This window comes from Aptenodytes patagonicus, chromosome 2 (genome assembly GCF_965638725.1).
Source record: "Aptenodytes patagonicus chromosome 2, bAptPat1.pri.cur, whole genome shotgun sequence".
In the NCBI taxonomy this organism is placed as follows: domain Eukaryota; kingdom Metazoa; phylum Chordata; class Aves; order Sphenisciformes; family Spheniscidae; genus Aptenodytes; species Aptenodytes patagonicus.
This window is the reverse complement of record NC_134950.1, coordinates 14,234,791-14,261,271: the sequence shown is the minus strand read 5'-3', so window position 1 is coordinate 14,261,271 and position 26,481 is coordinate 14,234,791. Positions and strand designations below refer to the sequence as shown.

Below are 26,481 nucleotides of genomic sequence, written 5' to 3'. Positions count from 1 at the left end.
GTATGACTTGTTATGGAGGTCAGAGATCTTCACTGCACAGCACAGAACAGGCTAGTTCAGCCTTCCCGAATGAAAATTGCATTTCGTTCCTGGAGCAAGTCCATTAGGGGCAGCTGTGGTTTTTTTACCGATTCCTGTGAAAATCTAGTGACGTGTGGCCTAGTTAAAAAGCCTGGGAGAACTGCAGCTTTTTAAATCCCTTAGATGCTTCTTTCTGATGGAGTCACCTTTACCACATACCAGGAACCAAACTGGCAGAACATTACCTGAGCTGCCTGGGCTGGTGTGGGGCCAGCTGGATGACCTGAGAAAAGGGGTTTTGCCCCTCAGTTCCCTGCCCAAATGGAGTATACAGGAGGAAGCTCTAGGATAAATCAACTGACAATAAAAGCTAGAGTTTCTCATCACAGAAGATTGAGACAAGCAGGTAGAAGTTTAGGAAAGAAAATTTGTAGCTAATCTGTTGGGTCATGAGTATAGAAAGGACAACTTGGGAATGGAAAAATTAGACACTGCGTGAGTGAAAAATAATGTAGAAGTCATAGTGGGCCTCAGAGATAGGAAAAAAACTGCAGAAGCTCTTTTTAATGAGCTGTGTAATGCCATACTTTGTCTGCCACAAAGTATAATAGAAAGGTCCAGATGCCAGGTTATATTATCCGTATGTAGGTAATATAACATGAACTAATGTTAAAAACATTGAATAGTGACTTCATGTGTCTTGATCGATATTCCTGCATTTGTATATTAATTTAAATATAAAAGTTTTTGAGGAAGAGGTAAAAATGACTGTAAGGATAAACAAATGTTTCCTTTGAAAGAATTTAATATTATTAGTGACCTTTACTAATGACCTTTAGTGAATTTAATATTATTAGTGTTATTGTTATTATTATCATGCATACAGATATGTATACATACAAATTATAAATATCATGGAGAATGTATGCTCATTCAGTCAGAGTTCCCCCTGACACATGCTGGTCCCACTCTCCTCTTTGTTTTCTTCAGTACTCAGTGCTGCACAGAGAAGAGATTTTTGGTTGTATTGTACTAAATTTCAAATTTTTAGCACTTTCAGGGTTCAGTATCATAAAGTCTCCTGGAAAGAGACCTGAAGCCATCTGTCATGTGATACTTACCTGCTAAGTATTAATAGGAATAAGTATGCCTGCAGTTTCTTTCAGGTGTGTGTGCTCTGTCAGTGCTCTGAATCATGCAGAAACAATGTCTCTTTGGTGCTGGATCTTTTGTAGTTTTACTTGTGAACATAACTTTTAGCTTCCTGGTCTATGTCTAGAAAATAGGTGGAGTTCTTAGCTGCCTGCAAAAACTATGTAGACTTATCCAAAGTTACTCTGTCTTGCAGTGAGATAGTTTTTGATTTTTTTTTTTTGTCTTCCCAATGTATTTTACATTATTAGTGATACTATTATTTACATTATTTCTACAATCTTTCAAAGTAAATGATTTTTTTTCCTAATATTTTTTCTTCCAGTGCTGTGCACACTATCAGATAATGCAAAAGGCATGTCATTCCTCAAAATGACATGGTATACATACCTGAGTTTCCTATTACAATAACTCTTGCATTGAGGTCACATCAGTCTTTGGATAGTGATAGAAATGAGAGGTTCAGTAAACTTGAAAAATACACTGCTCTGCTTTCTTCTTCCGATACTACTATCACCTTTTATGCAAATAAGCTTTGACATTCACTCTGCAGCTGTTGAATGGCACTGTTTAAGCAGAGTAGGAAAAAATCCGCAGAGAGGTATATTAAGATACTATTCAGCAGAAGAGACTAATTATCTAATTTATTAACTTGTCTGTTTAGTTAATGTTAGATGCTTCAGTAAGTATTACTAGACAGTGTGAAATGAGTGCTATGAGGTATTTGACTAAGCCACAGGAATGAATACCTTCTGAACTTCTGCTCCGTTGGCCGTGTTTCATAGTTTTACTCACTTCATCCTGGCTAATGTAACTGCAAATGTTGGTTTTAGTCATGACAGTTTTCTGGTTTGTTTTTTTTTATTACTTACTGTACTCCTAGGCTGTGGAATTCATTAACTACATCTTTACTCAACCTATAATTGGCCTTACTAACAGTGTTTCCCTGAGCTTTCTGGAGGGCACTTTAACTCTTGTATTATGAGCAAGCAGAAAAAAGAGATCGTAATTATGTTGTGTGGGCATTTTTACCCAGTGCCATTCTGTTCTTCCTAAACAGCCCTTACCTTCTCAGCCCTTGCACATTAATCTGCTTCTGCAATCTGAGGGTAAAAGCAAAGTATATTGGAAAGTACTTGGCTCTTCCACTGTCGATACGGTTTCTCTTTTTGTCTTGCGTTAGGGATCACTGAATCCTGTAGCCCAGTAGAAGCATGCAGGGTTGCCCCAGCTCCATGCCCCGAGATCCAGTCAGTAGCAAGACTGAGCATGTAGTCCCAATAGGTCTGGGGTGATCAAGCACAGGGCTTGGCCAAACAAGTACTAACCAGCCACCTGTGTAGATGTAACTGGCCCCCTTTATCCCTTTATCTTTCTGTTTTCCCATGCTTGTTCCTCCCCAAACTACCTTGATCCCCCCCTTTTGTTGCTTTTGGTTCCTCCCCTAAACATATCATACTAAATCTTGTACAATCCCCAGATACTGTTTCCTGTATCCCCTAAGTCTCATTACCCCCTAAGCAGTAACCCCCACCAGCCTGAACCATGAACAGGCCATGTTATGAATTAAGAACAAGTTATACAAATGTGAGTACAAGTTATAAAAATGTGTTGCTGATCTTGGAAGATACCAGCAAGATGAGACCCCTGTAATTAATGTTTAGTTGCTGGGTCTATGCTGTACTTAGACAAGAGGCAAACACTGAACTACTTGGCCTGAGGCTGCATAATAGGTGAAGCACAAGGTCACCAGGGAGGTATCTTGGAAAGTTTAGCTCATTGTGCTATGGATGATCAATGCTTATTCCAGGAGTTCATCAGATGAATTTCACTGGAGGAGAAATAGCTAAGCTTTTGTATCCTTTGACTACTACTTGCAGCTTGGATTTCCTTTTGCAATGGCAATACTTTTATGGACCTGGCTAGGATCCTTCGGCAGACTCCTGCTTCCTGCCTCCCACGACTGGAAAACCTGATAGAAGTGTCAGCACTGACATGGACAGAATTCTTAAATGCTTTTCCTTTGCCATAATTTTTGTAGCTGCTTTGGAGAAAACCAAACAAGCTACATTTAGAGATTGCAGCATTTACGTCTGCCATCTGGCCAAACTAAATAGCCGTTAGTTTACTTGCAAGTGTGTTGAAATCATCTGAATAAGAGAGAAAGATTTTCTTGAGACAAAGCAAGCTTGAAACTGGAGACCCAGAAGTGGCTATGAAGGCTGGAATTGGGAAAGGATTCACTTTGAGTAGTGCACTTTGATCCTTACAGAAGAAATCCCGATTGAAGTGAGATCAGAGAAGAGAGAGAGATGGAGGATCTTAATATAAGAAGGGTCTCGTATATATTTTGTAACTTCCTTGTCTGTTTTGGATAACTGTAAAATTGTGAACAATTTTATTTGTTTACCTTAGCCTGGTTTAAGATTGAGTATTAACACGGAGGTTGCTGGATACCTTCTTTGATTTGTGTATGCCAGACAAACTCTTGCTTTGTTCAGAAAATAAAAAGCTGGCATTAGAAATTATGGCCAGTCTCCATTCTTACCCAGGGATTCCACTTATCTCCTGGCTCCTCCTTTCTGTAAGAGGAACTGCTTTTCTTCCATCTGTCAGTATGTTAACATCATATAAACGGTCGTGGTTGTGCATTACCTCTCATACAGTGTTCCAGGCCAGGCAGAAGCTGGAGATTGGACAGATTGCAGTTCTGTTACCCACAGTCTTCCTCCCTGTCCCTCTTTAGGAACTCTCCTTGAATGCATCTGCTTCGTTGAAAAGTAGTCACAGTGTTGACATAGATATCTAGAGAATCTGTAACTCAGGGGGAAAAAAAAAAGCTTTATAGCTCTTTTTCTACTCTCTGAGAAGAAAAAGAGTGGAAAAAGAAACAGCCTCTCTTGGACATAAACATAAGTTTCAATTTTGTCATAAAGTAATCCAGCTCCTACTATCAGAACTGCTCAGATTCATAACCCTTGAGTTATGTTTGTCCTCATATCTCTGCACAGTAAATATGTATAATGCTTGGTAAGTCTGAACCATTACCAACTGAAAACCTCCCGTCTGGGCTTTTTTTTTCTTTGGTAGCTTTCCCTAAGGCATTGACCTTTTTTTGTGCATTCTAATCTTAGATGAAGTGGGAGACTGCTATTCACGTTCTTGAATGACTGATTAATAGAAGCTCAGCTGAATGAACCGTCCTTCATTCACTGCAGGCTGCTTTTCATCTCTTCAAGTCATTAGCTCTTGAGCATGCATCCAATCCACAGTACGCTGGCATGGCTGGATTCTGCTGGCAGCAAGAGGCTGTTACCTTAAGTCAGATTCAGGGTGTGTGTTGACATGTTTCGTTATTGAAATACTTTTGTTACTACCATGCTGAGACACTCCTTAATAGTTCTTCATCATTTGGCAGCATGAATTCTCATAATTTGAAGTCTGTAGGCTTGCTTGTGATTATGTATATTCTAGGTAAATATCTCTGTATATTATGAGTGATGATTGTCTTTGATATGAGACACTATCTAGTCTTTGAAACTGAAGCTATGTAGTAACAAGTTGAAACTCTGGGCAGTTCTTAAAATTTGTGTGGCAACCTTGAAGGGAGAGTCAAAAAAGCTTTGGTGATGCGATAGCAGACTGCATCAGCACCCTCTCCTACATTAATAAACACTAAAGTGCAAGACCAAGACCCTCCTGTAAGAAAACTATGATTGTAAAGGATTGGTGCATTCATCAGCAAACTCATCTGTCATGGATTTGCATTCCAGTTGTATTGAACACCCTGATGAACAAGCTGCATTGCTTTGTGCTCTGGACAGCAAAATGGGAGATTAAGGTTAACTTTTTGGTATCTCTTTTTAGGGACTGTGATCCTTGAGATGGTCTTGTCTTGAATGCAACCAGAAGGTGCTGAATCTTTTGCTTTTGAGCTGACTGATGTACAAGTTCCCTTTCAAGGCTGTTCCTTACACTTTGAGAGGGGGGGAGCCTAGTTTCACAGTCTGTCTCATTCGTCTGATACTAACACTGTTGATCAACATTAAGCAGGAGCTTGTAGTGAGGAGAGATGATTTCAGGGTCATTTCCACCCTCACTGCATAATCTGAGGGTCTTTATGTTCTTTCTGGATCTGTTGAGACAGGAGACTGATTCTGGGCTGTCTCATGGTCAGCACCCTTTGCCTGGTGCCCTGCATGCTGAGTAAGCCTTGGTGTTACAACTGAGCTATGCACCTTGGTTAAAAAGCTTCTGGTTAGTAGCTGAAACAGAACTTACTTACCTGACTGAGTGGTCCATGTTTTCCACCTCAGAGGTGTTCTCGCCTGTCTGGTTAGCTGTACTGATTTGTACTAGTCTGTCTGCATAAAATGAGGGAGTCCTGTTTCCTTATCTGACTGCTGGGTTTCGTGTGTGTGTCTTTGGCTCTTGAAGTGTTTGGCTCTTTATTCCCCAGTAAGTGGAGCGGTGGTATTCTTGTACTAGGCTCTCCTGGAATCCTTAGAGGAGTTTCTCTGGAGCACCAGCTTGATGCTTGAGCATATTTAGTTTCCTTGTATGCAGGAAAGTTAGCAGAATTAGGGCTGCATAGTGGTGCAGACAGCTGTTTCAGAAGTAAATGTTAGTCTCAGCAGGGTCTTTGCTTGGGTTTGGTTTGTTTATGTGGTTAAAAATGTGTGGTAAAATTTCTGGTCTTTTGCACTGATCTTTCTAGTAAGTATGATAAAGGAAGGAAAACTTCCTTTTGTGAGCGTAGGAATGGTAGCTCCTTCAAAAAGACTAAATCGGCTGTGGCCTGTGAAATACCACTCGTATCTCATCTCGTCTCCCTGCCTTGTATCTCATCTCTCCCCTCCCTACCCTCAAGACCTTTCAAACTCAACATCCAAATTTAGCTCAATACCCAGGGGGCAGGGAGGTGGTGTCAAACTGTGGCAGATGTTTCTGCCTTAAGAGCTTCATAATGTTTAGTGTTTTTTTGTTCTCTAAGAAGTAGTAATAAAGCATCAGTTGCAAGCAATAATGATGTATCTGTTAGAGCTTGGTTGAGATACTTTTATGACTTTGATGGGGCAGTTCCGTTTAGCTATACCTTAAAAAAAAAAATGACACTCAGAAGTTCATGGTTTGTCTCAACAGAATCACAGGTCCTTTGCCAGCCTTGCAACTGTTAGTATTTTATTAATCTGGGAATAGGAAACAGGTGGCAGGAGGGAAACCCTGAAACTGATCTAATAGAATGTAATTATGCAACGCTTATCATTTATTGGAAAAAATTGAGCAAGAACAACTGAAAAATTATTTATTGAATATTGAATAATTTTTTTTATTGAATATTGCAGATTTTTTCTTTGGAAAAAAATGAAAAAGATCCTCTGAGTTCCGTAGGACTATTTTAATAAATTTTTATATGGCTGCCCTCACTCTGCTTTTGAGGCATCAGGGTGGTTAAACTATACGTGTGCATATTGAAGTACGTGGTTTTAGTTAGGGACCAGCAGTTTCATTTTGATTATGGCTATTGTAAATTGCTAAACTAAAAATAAACCCAGATGTCTAAGCATAGTCTGTACCTTGTGATAAGACCCTTCTTTGGTTTTGACAGCTCCCATAACAGTTGTATATTTTGGGTAGCAGCCAGTAATTTGTCTAGATTAATTAAAATAATTGTCTTTTCCTCAGTGTAAATTTTAAATTCACTCTTACAGATTTAGAATTTGCCATTGTTTCTGGAATATGTTTTAAAAAATATCATATGCCATGTAATCATTACAGTCTTATTACTTCCTATGCAGACCTTTCCTGTAAAATCAGATTAGTGTTTTTCTCATACATATGCAAATTAAAGATTAAAAAATTACCTTCTTCTGTAGAGTGAAATTGTTAAGAACATCCCTGTACTAAAGTCTTCAGGATAAAGTTCTGCATTAGATTTTTGGTTTTATTTTTTTTAAATGCAGTTGGATTTGGAGATAAGACTAGTCATTTTGTTTTAAAGCCTTTGAAACACTATAAAGAAAAGTGGCTATAAATGGCATTGAATGGAAGAAAATATTCAGTAAATTATTGAGACTTACTATTAGTCCTTCTGTAGTTTAAAAATTTAACTATACACCATATATGATATCACATAACTGATGTGCCTGTATGCGTTGTTTATCTGTCTAGCTGGATGGTACGGTAAGTACAAGATCAAAGAAATAATAAGTGAATGGAAGAGACTGGAATCTCGGATGGGAAGAAATGTTGCAGGCTTGAAGACATTGGTGTAATCTGCCTGAGGGGAAAAATATGCAACATGGCTATTTAGTAATTTGTTTATGGTAGGGAATAATTACTTTAGTGGATGAGAGAAATTTGAAAGTCTGTGAACTAGAGGAAAAGAAAATCAAAGGTTATCTTAAATGCTCACTTAGGACAAGATATCTGTGGTGTGTTTATTGCTGCTTAGCCCAGTGATCAGGACTTCAGTACAGTGCAGTGGCACAGACTTTTGGGATTCTTCTGTTCAATACTCATTGAGACATAACCAACCAACCACAAAATCAAATCCTCCAAGGAAGACTTTTTTGGTTTAATATTTGTCTGCTTTTGCTTAATAGCACATATTTTAAGAGATTGGGAATTAAATATTTAAACTAATGATGGTAATCTTATTGCCAGGGTCTCTTTGCATTGGGTGACTAACTATCAACTACATGGCTCTGGGGGCAGTGGTCAAGGGCATGCGGGTTCAGGTGGTCTTCTCCTTGATCCCACTTATGAGGGGAAAGGGCCTGAGGAGGACTGGGCAGATCCTATAGGTCAACAATTAGTTTTGCAGCTGCTGTCAGCAACAAGGTTGAGGTTTCTATGACAATGGGACTCTCTTTGAGGCTCAATAGCTGCTTGGAAGAGATGCGATCTATCTAAGTGGGGCAAAATCATCTGTGCTAACAGGCTGGCCAGCCTGGTGAGAAGAGCTTTAAAATAGAAATGATGTGGGAGGGAGATGAGAACCTACAATCACATGAGGACTGGGATGATGGGAAAGAGCATACCCTCAGCAAGTTTGCAGATGATACAATACACATTGGAAGGAGTAAAGAAGGCAGAGCCAGACTCTGCTCAGTGGTGTCCACTCAAAGGACAAGAGGCAGTGGACACAAACAGAAATAGCTGTAAATTCCATTTAATCAAAGAAAGCACTTTTTTTTTTTACTGTGAGGATGGTCAAACACTGGAGCAGGTTACTCAGGTTGTGGAGTCTCCATCCTTGGAGACTCTTTAAGCTAACTGGACATGGCCCAGAGCAATCTGCTGTAGTTGTCCCTGCTTTGAGCAGGGCAGTTTGACTGGACAGTTTCAAGAAGTCCCTTCCCACCTCCACTACCCTGTGGTTCTGGGAGTCGGAGTTTTTTCAGAATAGGGTGTTCACTCAGACATCTCTGTGAATTAGACAACGGATGATTTGTTACATTCGAAAGGGCACGAATTTCATCCCAAGCTTTTGTGGATTGACACATGACATCCAAAATTAGTGATGCTTCTGAAGATCACCATGTATTTATATTTATACAAGCGTATACGTTAGTTACATTATGATAATATCATTTCAAGAAATGCTTTAAGGTAAAATAGGGACTTGAATTTGAAAGTCTTCTGCACTGTAACTGTACTGCACCGTCTTTTTTTTTTATTTTTTTTTTTCTTCTGGACACACTGGCCACAACATCATATGTACCTGGATCTATAATGCTGGGCTGTAATGGAACAGTGCTGTAGCAGTTTGCTTCAACTAATTTTTAATTAGTTCTGTGTTAATGACTTTCATAGATATGCAGCTTGTTCTCTCAGGCAGGCTCTTTTCTGTTACTTTACCTGTTGTGTTAAAGCTGCAACTTAGGTACAAGCTCAGGCACAGACCAGCTCTTTATCATGGTTTAGAGGATTTATGCATACAGCTTAATTAATGTTGAGGATTTCTGAGTGCCAATTTTGTCTGCAGCCCCCTGATTAACTGCCTTCTACATAGCCAGAGAAAATGGTCTCAGGGATTTCATGCTTCACTAAAGTGAAGGGAAAAATAACTCTCTCAAATCCTGACGTATTTGTTACATAGGAATGGTGAATAAATATGACCATATTAATAAAAAAATTATAGTTCTCTGCCTTGAAAAGTCATTTAGACTTTGAGATAGCTGTTTCATTTAAAACATTCATGCACTCAGATGCAGAACTGAGAGCAAAGAGAAGTAGAGAATTATCACTGCAATCTGTAGAAGAGTTTCTTAGGTTTCATGTACTTTACAGGAGGGTTGTGGACCATCTTCAGTGTCAATCATTATGGCTAAATGGACGCAGTATCTTGCCATGCTGAAATTCAGTTTCAGGAAAGATTTCAGCAGTGTGCTGTGTTCTGTGTTGACATGTTGCCTGTTGGAAAAGAAATTAAAATAGATGTTTTGAACTCTTAGTTTAAATGCAGGGGAATTTTTAAACATGTTTTTCTATCTAGGTACACAGACCAAGGGAGTTTAGTGCTGCTATTCGGGAAGCTGCTGCAGGGATCAGGTGCTTCAGTGCTATCAATCAGCAATGGTCTGCCAGAAAACACCAGCACTTTCTTTCGTAGTTACCCTTTATATTTATTCTGTCTCTCAAGTAAATTAAAAATTAAGATGTAGGAAGGAAGTTCTAAAAGTTTTTCTAAGCTAGTGATTGCTTACTGCAGAAGTACAACTATCATTGAGTGTGTATGGAAAGGTGGATAGAAAATGGCTGTATACTTCCTTCTCTCACACTTGAGAATTATCACTAGTATATGTAGGCAATTAATGTGTTTTATCAGCTACTGCTTTAATTAGTTTTGTGGCTTTAAATTCAAAAGTTATGCTTCAAATAATGACATTTATTTATTGCTGTGTACTTTTTGAAAGAAGCAAAATTATTGAACTACAGCGTTCACAGTCAAATGTGACATGATTAGACACAACAGATTCAGTAAATCTTAATATTCCAACTCCCCCAAATAACAAATTTGTACGCCTGCCAGTTGGGCTATATTAGTTTCCTGGAACAGAACAAGGTGCATGGGAAAGGGCTGGCTGCTTTATTTTATTTAGGGTTTTTTTTCTAGGGAGCAGGGACAAACTTCTAACCTCTTTGGGCTGCTCTTTCAACCTAATGATGTTCCAGCATTTGAGTCCTTCAAATTCAAGCTATGGTTGGATCTAGTTCAAAGAAAAGCAGTTATGTTGTATGCATTTGTCTGGTCCGTAGCCTGACATATGGCATGTGTTAAACTGAGGTCTAAGTGCAATAATGATATCACCAGCACAGTGCAATAATATCAATGTCAGAAGTATGGACTAGTGAGTTGCTGAATTTTGGAGCTGAACGCTGTCTCACGTCCTTCTATTTTTTTAACCCTTTTGTTAAAAGAAGTGACATTTTGCTGATGTAGATTTATGTTGCCCTTGTCCTCAGTGGTGCTTCTGCTCAGCTGTGGTGCTGTCAATCACTGTGGAGGACTGACTTTTCTCTGTCATTTATGCTTTATTCACAAGGTATTTTTCACTTGCTTCTGTCATCAAGCTGCTTGCCTTTTTGTGCTTTGTTGCCCCATGAATGAGTCTTCCATTCATACTGTATTATTACTGACCTCTACTTGAACTTTCTTCCTCTCCTTCCACATATATTATTCAACTTTTCCACAGTGACAGGGAGTAAGAAAGGAAACGACATATTGCAGACTCAGAATTATAGTCTTAAGTTCTTCTAGCAGAAGAAGTGTGTTTTGGCTCTTGAAAATGAGAACAGAGTTTCATACCAAGAAGAAGCAAAATATCAAATGTGTTTCTGCAAAATGTATCATAACTGCATGCAAATTGAACTGGTTCTTCTAAGGCATTGAGTCTTCCTGTGTGGCAGTGCCTGTATTTGCTGCTTCTCCCTTTGCCTTTCAAAGAACTTTCAAAGAGTAGTAGTATTAATGCCAAGAGTCAAACAGCTGCTACTGTAGTCTAAAGAACACAGTTTTGTATTTGTGTCTAAGTAAGGCTTGCAGTTTTTTTGGTCTCACTTCTATTCTTTAACATTGCTCACTTGCTCACTGAATGCATGTGTGAAAGAATAGCAACAGGTTGAAAATGCAGCCTCAGAGAGGTGGTCAGTGTTTACAGAAGCTTGTAGAACCTGCTTTGTTCTCTGCATCCCCCGTACTGCCAGAGCTCCTCCCAGTCCTCACTCTGCACTCCATTCCCTTCAATAGGACGTCTCAAGGATCATATTTTGCAGGCTCCAATAACTCTCGCCCTATCCCAGAAAGGTCTAGCTGGATCTTTTTTTCCGCGTTGCTATCATTGGCTTCACTCTCAGCCAAACTCTGACACGGGTCTTGATAGCGCTGTAGCACTTGCACATTGGAATTGCAAGCAAATGTGTCACCTTTAATGTCTGGGGGCTTGAGGGATCAAAGGCAGGAAACTTCATTTGGTAGATGCAAAATTCCTTCTATGCTGGTTATTCTTTGCAAGATTTCCCTGAAACAAAGGAACTGAAATTCTTGATGATAATAAGACTGTTGGCAATACTGAAGCAGGTTTTGTGCAAATACCTTGTTCTAATACATTGCTGGTAGCCTTTAGTTGTATGCTGGTGTCTTTGGAAGTGAAATTTTGAGCCTTCATTTGCCTTCATTTGTGACATGCAGAAATGAGCAGACCAAGCTCCTTCCTCCTCAGTTAGCTTCCTGGCAGAGTGGCAAGTTCCTTTTGCCAAATAATGCTAGGAAGATTGTTAATTTATTATAGAAAGTCCATTAATTTTTTTACTTTCTCCCCATCAAACCCCTCCACCCATTGTAGGTGGATGCACTGAAGACAGTTACTGGTGTAAAATACAAAAGCTCTTTTCCTGACTTTAGGATGTTTGCAATTCTGTCATTTTCTCTAACCTAAAAATGGCAGGCTCTGTTATTGTTTGTTGCGGAATGCAGCACTTGAAGTAGAAGAATGCTCTCTGTATAACATTAGGAAACATTATACAAAATTAGGTAACTGGTCTCCTCCCTGCTGTCTTGCTCTTGAAACTGGTGAGTATTGTATAATTCAGAGGAAAGTGGTACCTTCTCTCTCACTACTGTTTTCTTGATAAGCGAGTAAAAGGGAAATATGCACAACCTGATCACAGTATTGAAACTTATAGTGGACTAAAGCACTGAGTTTTGGAAGCTTTTTTTATATGGAATTATATGCTCCTTTAAGAAATGTTTTTGAGAAAATTGCCTATTAAAGTTACGTTTAGATAGTTGAAATATTCAAAACTATCCTCAAACCCTATAGGAATTCATGACCATGTATGGTTGTATGGAAAGATTATTGAAAAAGACATTTGCTAGAACTGGTAATGGAAACTGGCTAATCTCTGTGGGGTGTGTAAATTATTTGCTACACGCTGTGTCTTTTAGACTAACTTTATAAACTAGGATGATATGGTGTTTGTATTCCTATCAGGTTTTAAAGATTTCTGTACAGCATGTTATTCTGTTTAATATCTCACTGTTGTTTATTCCATTTTAGGGAACTTTCTACAATTCTATTAAGTACAACAAGGAGAAAGCATAAGCAAATAGTGGGTGTACAGAAGTAACAAAACCTAAATGTTTTATGCAGAAAAGATTCAACAAGTATCTCCTATCTACGAAGAAAGAATCAAATTTTCACATTCTGTGACATTGCAGTACAATCTTGGATCAAACCACACATGCTATTTTAACAAAAAAATAATTGAATGATACTATTTGCACTGATCTGATGATGTGGAAATAAAATATTGAAAGGAATGCCGTTGTTTTCTTTATTCTTCGGGTTTTGCTGCACTGAATGGATTTACTAAAACCAATAAAAGGTTTTATTCACGAAGCCATCACTACAGGATTAAAGAAACCTTATAGGCAAAACTTGATATGAAATGAGTAAGACCTAGAGTTCTAATTGGGTTTCATAGTAAGCATAAGATTTTAGAAGTAGAGAAGGGAAATACAGCCACACAAATCCTGTTATCCTCATTGGGCTATGTGATTAAACTGCTGGGATCATACTGAAAAGGTACATCTATGCTACAGTACAGCTGCTTGGATGTGAATCAGGGGTCCAGTTCTATCATTCTTACTGGGTTGAGTAGCGTTTTACTTTGCCAATAGTTCTTTTGAAGCTTAAGAAGCTAATCACGGCCAGTGTGAGAATGGCACAGTTGAACTGCGTGTTAATGGAAGACAACTACTGCAGGTAATGCAGGCTGATTAACAGGAAGTTTATTTGGCAAAGATATTAAAAACATGAATTTTGCCATGACCAGTAAGTTCCTATAAAATCACCAAACAGATTCCAGTCCCGCTGAAATCAAGGGAAGTTTTCCTGTTGACTTCAGTGATTATAAAGATTTGGACCTCCTTTGGATTTATCTTCCAATTTAAGATCATTTTTCTGATACTTACAAAATGTTCCCCAGTGTTTATACATTAAAATGTGTTGCCAATTCAAATAGCGTTGTCTTGTACTGTAAAAACTAAAATAAAATATTTGTTTTGGCATCTTTGTAAGTGGAATTTTTGTCATATGTTTAGAACTTATTCTACACTGCTAGCTGCACGTAGGAAACGTTCCCTGCTGTTCTAAAAACATTTTTAGTACATGTTTAAGACATTAACTGTAACTTTATGGATTGGGTTTCTTGCTCAGTGGATTTACACTACAGTACAAATCTAACTTAATTATTACCAATTGTTTGAAGTCCTTCTGCACATCAGATTGTTTTTCATTGTGAGACTATCATTTTGTCTTTAATGAAAAGATTGTCATTAATAATATGGTGTTAAAGTTTTAAGTTACTAACCATGTGGTTTATTCCCTCTCTGTAACAGGAGAGCTGCTTGTGAGCTAATGCAAGCACCTTTTTGATTATTTCTCACTGAATTACTTCTTTTATTTGCTGAGCATCTCTGCTCAAGATCAGTTTATTTCTAACAGTGTACTTGGTGATTCCTGTTAGTACCACCTTAGGTGGCGGTATCCTTTATCAACTAATTTACATAGTGGATCCTGAAAAAATTGATGATAAAAGTTGGGCTGCAGCTTACTTCACTGATCTGCAGGTTTTTTACTGCGTTCAGGCACATGATTTTCATCCCTAAATGGTTTGTGATGCACGATACCTTTTCTACTAACATGCTTTGCTTTGACTTTCCTACTTCCATCCCTATTCTATGGGTCATCTGGTGGGGAGTTTGCTGTTTTTATACTTCAGATATAAGCTCTTGTTTGGTATACCTGTGTAACATTACTCGTTCGTTTTCCCGCCCTACAATATGAATCCACTATTTCAGCAACCTTGCTTTTACGGTCATGCAGCCACTTCTGTGGGATGTGGCAATTCTGTCTGAGGTTATGGAAACCTCTTCCTTTCTCTTACTTCCCTTCCTGTCATTTTCTTGAACTGAATGTGGCACTTTTGTTTAGGCTTCTCAATTTCTTAAGAATCTGTATCCCTAAAAACCTTCTTGTTGGCTTATCTTGCAATTTGTGTCTAATCTCTACTCCCATTTCCTCCGATTTCCCCATTGGTTAGCTAAACCTTAGAGACTGTTAATATGCATCTCTGCTAATTCTGATCAGGTCTTTCAGGTTGCTTTTTTAATGGTCTTTTATTTTTGTGTACTTTTCCATATATCTGTAAGACTAAACCTTCATGTGGTGCTAGTTCTCATAGATTGTGAATTTGAATCTGAGGTCTTGGCATTTCCTTTGCTGTATTCAGTGCCTCCTACTTAAGTTTAATACAGCATATTCAGCTGACCTTCAGTTTTACTCTAATCTTCCAGGGTGAGATTCACTTCTAACTTTAGGAGTCTACAATGGCAGCTAAAGAAGTTTTTCTACAGAGTTGTTGAGATGTATAGAAACACTTGCTTTTCTATGCTGACAATAAAAAGGGTCTTGATAACTGTTTTGGATGTCTGCTTCTCTAGGTAGCTCTCTGCATTGTCTACACCTAAGGTTAAGTGTCATGAACTGTATACTGTGTATGTATATTCTTGAGAATGAAAATGAACTGCTGGTTTGATTGTGTTATACAACAGTTAATTTCTTCTTTCTGAAGTATTTTATTTTTAGAAGCAGCATTTCTTTTTTGTGAGTCTCCCAACAGTAATTTTGAACAGCTTAATGAAAGAACTGAAGTAGATAACAGCCAAACTGTTCTATTACTGAATTTGGAACAAACACATTTAGTGATTTTTCTTATGTCTCACTTTGCCTATGGAAGAAAGCTTTAAGTATTAAGCTTAGTGGGAGGAGCAAGGTATAAATTTATTGAGTTACAATTTTATTGTTGAATTAACAATATTGTTTTCATGTGAATGATTTACAGGAAGCCTGTTTACCTGTAAAACTCCAGCAATTGCAGATATTGTGATACTGGTAGATGGTTCTTGGAGTATTGGCAGATTCAATTTCAGACTCGTTCGACTGTTCCTGGAAAATCTGGTTTCTGCTTTCAATGTGGGATCTGAGAAAACAAGAGTAGGTAAGGTGCCATATTTTTTCTTAATATTTCTGTAGCAATGTAAAAATTTCATGATTTCAGGATAGTTAACAGCTTAATGCTACTTATTTGTGCAAGATTCAGCCCCACCTGGAGCTAGCACTTCTATCATAAGAGTAATGCTGCTGGAATGTTTGTAGTATTAATTCCTCACAGTTTACTGTGATACTCAGCTTAAGCAAACTCTAATGCAATGTCAGTGGAAAAGAAAAAACAGTGGCAACAGTCTTACTGACTTCAGTCAGCATTAGATCAATCCTTGCTGTTTAATTTTCAGAGGAAGAATGTGCCAACGGATGCCTTTTGTCATGGTTTAAACTGGCTCAAATGTTATATTTTTGTTCTGTTACTTATATTTTAGTCTGTTCAAAAGCATATTAAATAAAATTGTTCTTTTTCAAAAAACAATTTCTTGGAATCTTGCTAAACTCTGAAGAAGTTGTGTACTCCTCATTTACTTTCCTTAGCACTTGAAAGAAAGGCTTTGAAAATACGTTGAGGAGTTGCCACTAAGAACAACTTTATACTATTTTTTTGCCATCAAGCGATGTGGTTTTTCTAGTATGGTAGCAAAGCTACTTACGGTAAGCTTACTATGGTAAGCTGTTGGTAACCAAGTATGTAAAAAGTAGATACTTGAAAAAAAAAAAGCTTTATTTTCTAATGGATTACCTAAATTTCCTGTTCTTTAGGTCTTGCACAGTACAGTGGTGATCCCCGAATTGAATGGCATTTGAATGCCTATGACACAAAAGATGCTGTTTTGGATGCAGTCCGTAATCTACCATATAAGGGAGGGAATACATTAACAGGTACAGTGTATGTTTTAGCTTTTGCCTTTTATTAAAAAACATATTCTGCTGTACAGACTAAGTGTTAGTGCTTATTATGAAGGGTAAAAAGGATAGGGTTTTTGCAGTGTGCAAATGGCTTTATCCAATGTCAGTGAAGTCTTTTCTGAAGTGCTTGTCTCATTGGCTTCACTGGGAATCTTTCTGGTCAGGACAGGATCTCATAAAACAAAGTGTACGTGAAGTCTCAGTGCTGGAAGTAAAATCTTTTACCTGCTAGGAAGAAAATGCAAAATCCATTGATAATGTTCATGCACAGAGCTTTATTCTGGGGAAGGAAAGAATGTTGTTTTAGTATCTGACAACTGGCAATAGTAACTCTTCAAATGATCACCTGGGGCTTTTAGATTTCCATTGACCTTTTAGTAGTTAGAGCACTGAAGCCCCAGAAGACACGTAGTAATGGATAAATGGGGGATGCCTGTCAAACTGGGAAAAATACAGTCTCTGAATACAACTCCAGTATCATCAAAGCAGCAGTTAGTAATATTGGCTGTCTTGCCAGGAGAATGATATATCCAAAGACCCAGACATGGCTTTAAGTAAATTGCTGCCTGCCTTTTTTTTTTTCTTTTCTTTTTTGGCACGGCAGGAAGGGGAGAAAGAATGTGAAAGATTCTCCTTCTCTTCTGCAACAGCCTTTATTTTGGTAGAAGGAGCGATTGCTGTGGGACAAAGGACAGAATGACTCTAGTATGATTCCAGGAATGAGATTACTGTGAAGTAGCAAGTAGTAAATTATCATGATTATTCTATATGGATGTTAGAAGAAGGTGAGTTAGGAACCTTTGCTGTGGGAGACTTAAGAGAGTTTTCAGATGGGTTCTCATTGTGACATATAAGTTTGTCCTGAGGAGCAGTTGTTCTTTCTTCCCTTTAAATAATTAGCAATTTAAAAATCAGATTCTCCCTAAGCTTTATTTAAGCTTTTTTTTCAGCTTGTAAAGTGGAAAGAACAAACAAACAAACAAATTAAAGTAAGAGTGTATGTAGTATGAGGATTTACTAAGCTATCCAGAGCATGTGCTTTCATATAAACAATGTAGGCAGAAGGAGAGGGGACTTCCTATTCTAAATTTGTAGAGCAAGAGAGAAAAGTTTATATGTTCGCAGGAAGATCAATTTAGGTTTCCACAGCTAGTTTAAAATAAATTGATTGATCAAAAGGCTGCTAAAGGTGAATGTCACCTTCTCTGTAGTTTAGGTTGCTTGTTGGAATTTAATCTTTCAGTATATAAATTCTTCTTTTATACTTATTGTTCATTAAAAGGTTTCTCAGGATTTTTAAATTGAGTGGAAAGACAAACACTGTGATATTAGCAAAATTAATGGACTTTTTTGCCTCTTAAAATCTTTTAAAATGTTTCCTTTTTTAGGTCTTGCCTTAACTTACATTTTGGAAAACAGCTTTAAGCCTGAAGCAGGTGCAAGACCTGGAGTATCTAAAATCGGTATACTGATCACTGACGGGAAGTCCCAAGATGATGTTATCCCTCCTGCTAAAAACCTACGAGATGCTGGCATTGAGCTGTTTGCTATTGGTGTGTATTCTGCCATATCCGTATATTGTGCCCCATTATACTCTGGCGTATTTGTATCTGTTGCCCTCTATGTTAAGGAAGTGTTCTTTTCTGTCTGTGTCCAGTAAGTATCATCATTAATTTAAATCTTCTTTAATATGTTCTCCAATTCATTGCTGCTGTAACTGAAATTTAGCAGTATACATAGATGCTACATTATCAGGACACAGCTGAAAAAATGCCAGTTACGCTGGCAAAAATTAGCGTCTTGAAGTAACATCTTAACGACAGAGCAATCTGTAGTTGGTCATTAAAGCAAATAGAATTGGATTTTAGTAATTTTTTATCAATCCCTGTGCATATAAGATTTTTTCTCTTTTTCCTTGCAAATATTTTCTTTATTTTTCTTTCCAATGAAAGGTGTAAAGAATGCAGATATAAATGAACTCAAAGAGATTGCCTCTGAACCTGACAGCACACACGTCTACAACGTTGCTGACTTTAACTTCATGCATACCATTGTTGAAGGTCTTACCAGAACAGTGTGCTCGCGAGTAGAGGAACAGGAAAAGGAAATCAAAGGTGAATAAGAAACAAGATCTAATGTAACTTAATATGAACTTAGAGCTACAAATCCTATTCCAAATATCTGCAGTTCTAAGCTGACTTCTGGCACTTGAATCGTGCTGTATATTCTTTTGCTCACAAGAAAGTACATTGTCAGGGAAGTTATCTTTCTAGGTATGTTTTATTCTTGCTTTGATATCTTTTGATCTTTTGCTCTCTGTCTTTGATAGTGGTAAATATTATGGTATTTGGTAGTACCAAAAATACAAAACCATACATTCATTCTGCTGTAATTATTTCCAAGTGGTGGGTAAGGAAAAATTTTTTACAATACACAGGTTTGGGGATGAATTACTTTAACAGCTGCACGTGGAATTGTTACAGTCGTGCTGTGATTTCCATCTCCTACCTTACTGTTTTTACTGTCTCATAAGTTTTCAAAATTTTCAACTATTAAGATTGTTTTGTCCCTTCCTGATGATGGATTTTTTTTTCTCTTTCTTATTTAATACACAAAAAATATATTTCAGAGCATAAGAAAAGGTGGTGGTGAAGAAAATTGTTTGTATATAAAAAAGCCTTCTCTGACTACAATATTTTTTTGCTTTTCTGAACAAAAGAAATGGCTATGAAAAAATGTTGCAATTTGTCAGAGAAACAGTCCTACCTGAGGAAATTCTTTCTGAAAGGCTTCAGTGGATTTTGTTTATATTGCTTGGTTTGTGATTCTGTAATATCACAGAAATGCTGAGTGATTTTTCAATAAGCTTGTAACATATATCAGTAAGGAAGGCTGTCTTCACACTTATTTCTACCTGTGCAATGAAAAATGTGTGTATTAGTAAGGCTTCATTCCATTTTCTTCCTCTTTTATTCACCTGGAAACTGGAAGAAATACAGAATATTAGCTGTGTCTTGTAGGGGGAGTAAGCAGTCAATTGCAAAATTGAGAGGGAGAGAATGGAAAAACCACAGAGATGAGAGATCTTTGTGGAAAGGAATGATTGCCAGAGAAGACGACCATTCACTACATCTCTTCAATCTGCTGACAGGCAGCATATCATTTTCCAACCTGCAGAGGACCACAGGAGATCACAGCTGTATATGTACTTGGATGTTTTTCATGACTGGGAGGAAGGCAACCTGAAAAAAAAAACCAGAAAGAAAGGGCTTGAAAGAGTGATGGGAGGAAGGACAGGGAAGGCTCAGTTTTGTATTTTCGTCTCTTTCATATAAAGGTTTGTAAAAGAACAGGGAGGCTTATTCCCAGTGAAAACTCCATGTGCAGTAGTCATTATTAGTTCTTTGTTTCCATTGAAAATGACTTAAATAAATGTGCAGTAGGCAATTATTTGATTTTCTGATGAGGACCGATCTTTGGAGCTTCAGCAAATACAACAAACCAAATAATTATTTTGCAGCGGGGAATAAATAATTTGTGTTGTCTCTAACCTAGGAACAATTGTTGCTTCACTTGGGGCTCCTTCGGATTTGGTCACATCTGAGGTAACAGCTAGAGGATTCCGGGTAAGCTGGACCCATGCACCAGGCAAAGTGGAAAAATACAGGGTTGTGTACTATCCCAGTCGAGGAGGACAACCGGAAGAGGTAATAGGAGGAAAAGCTTCCCAGAAGTTTTTAATACAACAGCAAGAACTAATCAGAAAATCCATGGTCCTATTTAAATCTACCCTGAAATTCCCTATGTGGGCTCTGAGGTCCACTACAGAAAGGAGATATGGTCACATTGGATGGTGGTGAAGGTTAGGTAGTAGCCAGGCTGCTTTTCTGTCATGTATTTTAAAGTAAATGTGCTATATCAGTGAGCGCTTCTGCGGGGTGAACTGTCTGCATTTTTGCTTACACATAGAGTTACTTGAACCAATTCTATAGACGTCCCCTGCACCATTCTGTTTACAAGAACAGAGGAGGTAGGAGCTGATGAGAAGCCAGATTTTCAGTTCTAAGAAAAAGTAATTCATAAAAGGAAGATGATACAGGTGTATATTTTGGGACATCTACAACTGGTCATTGAAAATTTGGAGAGAGGTGTTTATTTGAATAGGACTTAGACATTTTGGAGACAGGAAAAAATGCAGTAGAATAAGCTTTTGGCTTCAGCTGACAACTTACAAAATTGAAAGGAAAGGCGGAAGAGCAAAAGGCTTTAACTAAGGATAAATTTTATTTCTTTTTGTACTAGAAACTTGTTTAGCATGGTATGTATTAATGTCAATTTCAAGTACTGTGTGTGTACATATGTAGTACTAAAGGAATATCTATGATGATGTAGTAATTATATCAAAAAGTGCCCAATATACACTCTGGAACTGTATTCCATACACTTTATTTATAATCTAAGCAATTCCTTTGTTCTAAATGGCTACTTATATCAGCTAAACATTTTTATTATGTATATGGTTGCTGTTCTTTTTTTCAGACACCTAACTGTACATAAAGGTAGCAAAAGCAAGTTTGATTTATGAATTGAACTTTAGTACATTGATTCTTAGATGCCAGTGTAAAAATTGCCTGAAAGAGGGATTGATTGATTTGATGGTAATATAGTTAGTTTATGCGTATTTAGTTGAATTTTCTTCTAACCAGGTTGTGGTAGATGGAAGCTTATCAACAGCAGTTCTGAAAAACCTGATGTCTTTAACTGAATACCAGATAGCTGTATTTGCTATATACTCCAATGCTGCTAGTGAGGGCCTCCGTGGAACTGAAACTACACGTAAGTATCCTTATCATGTTCGTTACGGATTTGACTGTCTGCATTTAATCACACTGTGTAAGCATTAGTCTTTGTGAAAAAGAAATGCAGAAGGGAGTCTTTTTCAATTTAGCTTCTTTTAATGCACTTGCCGTAAATTAATTTCTGTTTGAATTAATCCTGGGCTAAGTTCCTAAGTCCAAATGCTCTGTGGATATTTAAACACTGAAAAAGGTTTCATCTCTGGGCTGAACTTTGAAGTCAGTTGTATTGAACCTTAAATCAGAACATTCCTACACTTCGGGTGTGGAGCCAAGCTTTATAAATTAGGTTTGTGGCTGAAGATGATCTCATGAGTGGAGGATTAGGTGGGACCAGAAATACCTGCACGTGATTCCCACCAGTGCCAAAGATTTCAAAGTAACTTCTGTAACTTCCTTTCTCAATGATTCAGTTATTTTTTTTGTCTGTAAAATGGTGACTTGGGATATTGTTAGAATGAATACATTTATGGTTTTGAGTTCTATAATGAAAACTATGCTAGTACCTGAGATAACGTGCTGCTATTAATCATGACAATTTTATGCATTTGTATACAAAATACAGTTACTTTTTTAGTAAATATGACAGATATTAAGAATGGAAGTAAAGAGTAACTTTTTAGTTCAAACTAGGAGCCAGGAAGTCAATATGTGATATATCAATAGCTGATATCTGCTGGAAGAAGAACACAGCAGGGCTCAAGCAATCTGGAAGATTTCTACAGTGCTTTGACAACAGCTTCCTGACAAAAGTGATAGAGGAGCCAGCAAGAGAAGGTGCTGTGCTGTAGCTGATACTTAAAAACAAGGAAGAACTGATGGGGGTTTTTAAAGGCACGGGTAGCCCTGGCTGCAGTGACCATGAGATGGTGGAATTCAGGATTCTAAGAGGAGGGAGGAGTGCAGAAAGCAGGACCACAACTCTGGATTTCAGAATAGCAGTCTTCAGTCTCTTCAGAGACGTGCTTGGAAGAATCCCAAGGGATATGGCCCTGAAGAGAAGAGGGATCCAGAAGAGCAGCTTGATACCCGAAGATCACATCCTACAAGCTTAAGAAAGGTCCATACTCACAAGTAGGAAATCAAGCAAAGGTGACAGGAGGCCGGCATGGATAAGCAAGGAACTCCTAAGAGAACTCAGACATAAAAAGGAAGTGCACAAGATATGGAAGAAGAGGCAGATGACTCAGGAGAAGTATAGAGTTGCTCTCTGATCTTGCGGGGGTAAGTTTAGGAAAGCCAAGGCCTACCTGGAGCTGAAACTGGCAAGGGTTGTGAAGAGCAACAAGAACAGACTTTACAAGTGCATAAACAGTAAAAGGAAGACTGAGGAAAACATGGGCCCACTCCTGATTGGGACAGGGGACCTGGTGACAAATGAAGTGGAAAACACTGAGGTACTCAATGCCTTCTTTGACTCAGCCTTTACCGGTTAAAATAGCCTTTGGAAATCCCAGGCTGCTGAGATCAGTGGGAAAGTCTGGAGAAAGGAAGACTTAAGTCTGTGAAACAGGATGGGCTGCAGCTGTGAGTGCTGAGGGAGCTGGCTTATGTCATTGTGAGGACAGTTTCAATTATCCTTGATAGGTCATGGTGACTGGAAGAAGTTCCTGAACACTGGAAGAAAGCAAATGTCAATCCTTTGTGAAGCAGGATCTGGGGAACTACAGGCCGGTTCACTGTCACCTCAATCCCCGGAAAGGTGATGGACCAACTAATACTTGAAACCCTTTTCCAAACACATGAAGGTGATTGGAATTAGTCAGCATGGATATATGAAAGGGAAAACATGTTTGACCTCATGCCATTCAAGAAAGGGAAGTGCAAAGTCCTGCCCCTGGGGAGGAATAACCCCATGTGTCATACACCCTGGGGGGTGATTATCTGGAAGGCAGCTCTGCAGAGAAGGACCTGTGGGTCTTGGTAAACAGCAAGCTGACTGTGAACCAGCAATGCACCCTTGTCACAAAGAAAACCAAGAGCCTCCTGATTGCATTAGAAAAGGATTGCCAGCAGGCTGAGGGAGGTGATTCTTGCCCTCTGCCCAGCACTGATGAGGCCACACCTGGATGCTCGGTCAAGTGCTGGGCTCCCCAGTACAAGACAGATGTGGACTTACTGGATTGAGTCCAGTGAAAGGCCACAAAGATGGTTAAGGACTTGAAGCATCTTTCATAAGAGGAGAAGCTGAGACAGCTATGGCTGTTCAGCCTGGAGGAGATAAGGCTCAGGGTGATCTTATCGATGTGTAAAAATCCCTGATGGGAGGGAATGAAGACGAGGGAGCCAAGCTCTTCTCAGTGGCGCCCACTGACAGGACAAGAGTCAATGGGCACAAATTAAAAAACCATGAAATTAAATCTCAACAGAAGAAGACATGATTTTATTGTGATGGTGGTCAAACACGGGAGTAGGTTGTCCAGAGAGGTTGTGGAGTCTGCATGTCTGGAGATATTTAAAACCCAACTGGACACGGTTCTGAGCAACCTGCTCTAGCTGACCCTGACTGAACAGGGAAGTTAGACTAGATGATCTCAAGAGGTGCCTTTTATCCTCAATGGTTCTTTGATTCTGTGTCAGTGCTAATCTTCCCAGTCTGAAAAGAAAATAAAATAGGATCATATAAAATTATTTGAGACTTCTGTTTTAGTCTGTCTCGCAAAATGCCATCTCCAGCTACGTTATACCCCATAACATGGTGTTAGGACCTGTTTAATTTATTGAGACAGAGAGAACAGAGTCACATACTGAGCCAACAGGATTGTTTCGTATTGCACTTGGTATTCCTCTGAAGTCACCTAGTCAAGTTCTGACAGAGCCCAGCCCTGCTGGCTTTCTGAGATCTGATCAGATCACACCCCAAGGTCATGCAGCAGCAAGCATTTTATACAGCTATCTTTTGATAGTGCGTTGGAAGTAAGTCTGACCTGTGCAAGTATTAATCACTCCACATGATAAAATACCTGCAGTTTGAAAGTACTTTTTACTATCCTAATGGAGAACTATGGAAAATTGTAGTTTACATTCCTGCCTTTGTGTGAGATACTGACAGATTAAAATAGCCACCAATCACATTTGTTCATATAGAACACTGAAAATAGCTTACAGGTATGTGAAATCTAAATAGACACATTCAATATGCATTAACATACAGGTAATTAGAAAGGTTTCTGATTTAATAGTCACTTTAACTTGAAATAAATATGAAATGCATTTACATTTTAATTTGCTGCAAATATATTTTTACCTGTTTTAGTTTATTCCAGTGGTTTTTTAGTAGGTTTAATTTATCCCTATGTTACCAGAGTATTCAGATACTCTGGTAACTGTCCAAGATGCAAATCAGCATTATATACTGGATATTTATATTTGAGATTCTGAGCTCTTCAGCTGAAAATTCCAGTAGAAAACACGCCTTGTTTAATTTCCAGTCGTCTCTTCGTTAATTATTATTTATATTGCCAGAGCATCTAGGAGTTCCTGTTGAGAGTTAAAACATGAGTTATAAGTTAGGCGATACTTGTAGATTTTTAGAATCAAAATAAGGAAAAGGACAGGTCATGGATACTCTCTCTGTGATCCTGGGGCAGTTTGAATAGGAATGACACAATGCTGTAGAAAGTGCCTTCAGAATATCTCAACATGTAGTTTCTTTCTGTAGGTATCGGAAGTCTGAGTGGAGCTCTGAGGGAGGAGACTGAAGTACATTTGAAAATGTTTATGGGTAGTTTCTCCCTGTAATTAGAGGAAGTGTGGGAATTCATGGGAATATTTCAACACAATAACAAGGGTTTAAATAGGATGGAGGTAGGCTGTGAAAGGTTTGGAAGTGAAGACAGATGGGTAACCTGGAAGTGGAAACCTAAAGAGAGGCCTGGGTTGGGGTTTTGCCCATGTTTACAGACCTGAACAACAGACTGAGAGAACGGCCTCAATGAACAAGAAAGGATGAGGCTGGCATGCTCTTATATGGGAAGTTAAGAGCTCTGTTAGAGCTTGTTGAACATAACATAATAGATATAGTACTCCTTGAAGATGTCAGCTAGACAGGATGCAATTTTTCTTTGGACAAGGAGATTAGAGAAGCTCTGTGAATTATTAGCATTGTAATTAGAATTGATTGCTGAATCTGTGTTTGCAGATCAGATTCTTCAGAAACATGCAAAGCAGAGCTTAACATCCAGGCTTAACATCCAGCTTGTTACAGTCTCTCTGAGTTCCTAATAGGAAAGGTTTAATATCAATTACCAATTGCCTTCTGTTTTTTTCAGACCCTTTGAATCATTTTAGGGACTATTCTCAGTGTAGAAGTTCCAAAGGAGCAGTCAAAGTTCCCTTATATCTCTCCAGTGACTGGATATTTGGTGGAATCCATCAATGATGTAACAGCAATGGAGAGGCCTCAGATGTTATTCTGTGAGAGGAAGAAAGTGAGGACAGTGCAAAAGGCTATTCTGAAGAGTTACAGAAATACAAAGTAGTATTCAGGAACCCAGATTGGTGCTATGTTCTGGTATCAGTGCCTTAAATTCACAAGTAAACCTCCTAATAATGTTTGAATTTCACTCAGCCTGCTTAGTTGTACTCACCAGGTTAGCATTCGCCATGATTTGCAGTGGATGATCTTGCCCACATTTGCATAATCCCACTGACGTGGGCCTGGGAGCCAGTTTGGACAGTCCAGGCCTTAAACACACAACAGTTTGTAGTCAAAATATTTTGACGTGTGCAATGTGCTCATTCAGGGTTTCCTCCAGGGTGTCCTACCTCATGACTGTCTCTCCCACGCTCTGGCTTGGGAACTATTGCCAGAAAGAGCCATCTCTGGGGACTACTACTTGTTCCTAATAGCAACTGTGCCTATTCTTCGATAGCAAGTGGTCATCCTCCTGCAGATCAGAGAGAGGGAAGGGAGAGATCTAACAGAGTGATTTGATGCTTGAAGAACAGAAATCCTCCCACTTGAGATGTTCAAAGCCATTTAGGACAAAGACCTGAAATGCTTTGTAAGGGGTAACTCTGCCCTG

At 38.5% G+C, this 26,481-nt stretch overlaps 1 protein-coding gene across 4 annotated transcripts in view; it reads left to right on the top strand.

The window, feature by feature from the left end:
- Positions 1 to 26,481, top strand: part of COL14A1 (collagen type XIV alpha 1 chain) — a 127,412-nt gene that overhangs the window by 19,482 nt on the left and 81,449 nt on the right. For all 4 annotated transcript variants that reach the window (XM_076329171.1, XM_076329172.1, XM_076329173.1 and 1 more), the window contains 6 exons: positions 15,586 to 15,741; positions 16,452 to 16,571; positions 17,987 to 18,151; positions 18,551 to 18,712; positions 20,154 to 20,305; positions 21,305 to 21,434. In XM_076329171.1, coding sequence (XP_076185286.1) covers positions 15,586 to 15,741; positions 16,452 to 16,571; positions 17,987 to 18,151; positions 18,551 to 18,712; positions 20,154 to 20,305; positions 21,305 to 21,434 — 885 coding nt within the window. The remainder of the gene's footprint in view (positions 1 to 15,585; positions 15,742 to 16,451; positions 16,572 to 17,986; positions 18,152 to 18,550; positions 18,713 to 20,153; positions 20,306 to 21,304; positions 21,435 to 26,481) is intronic.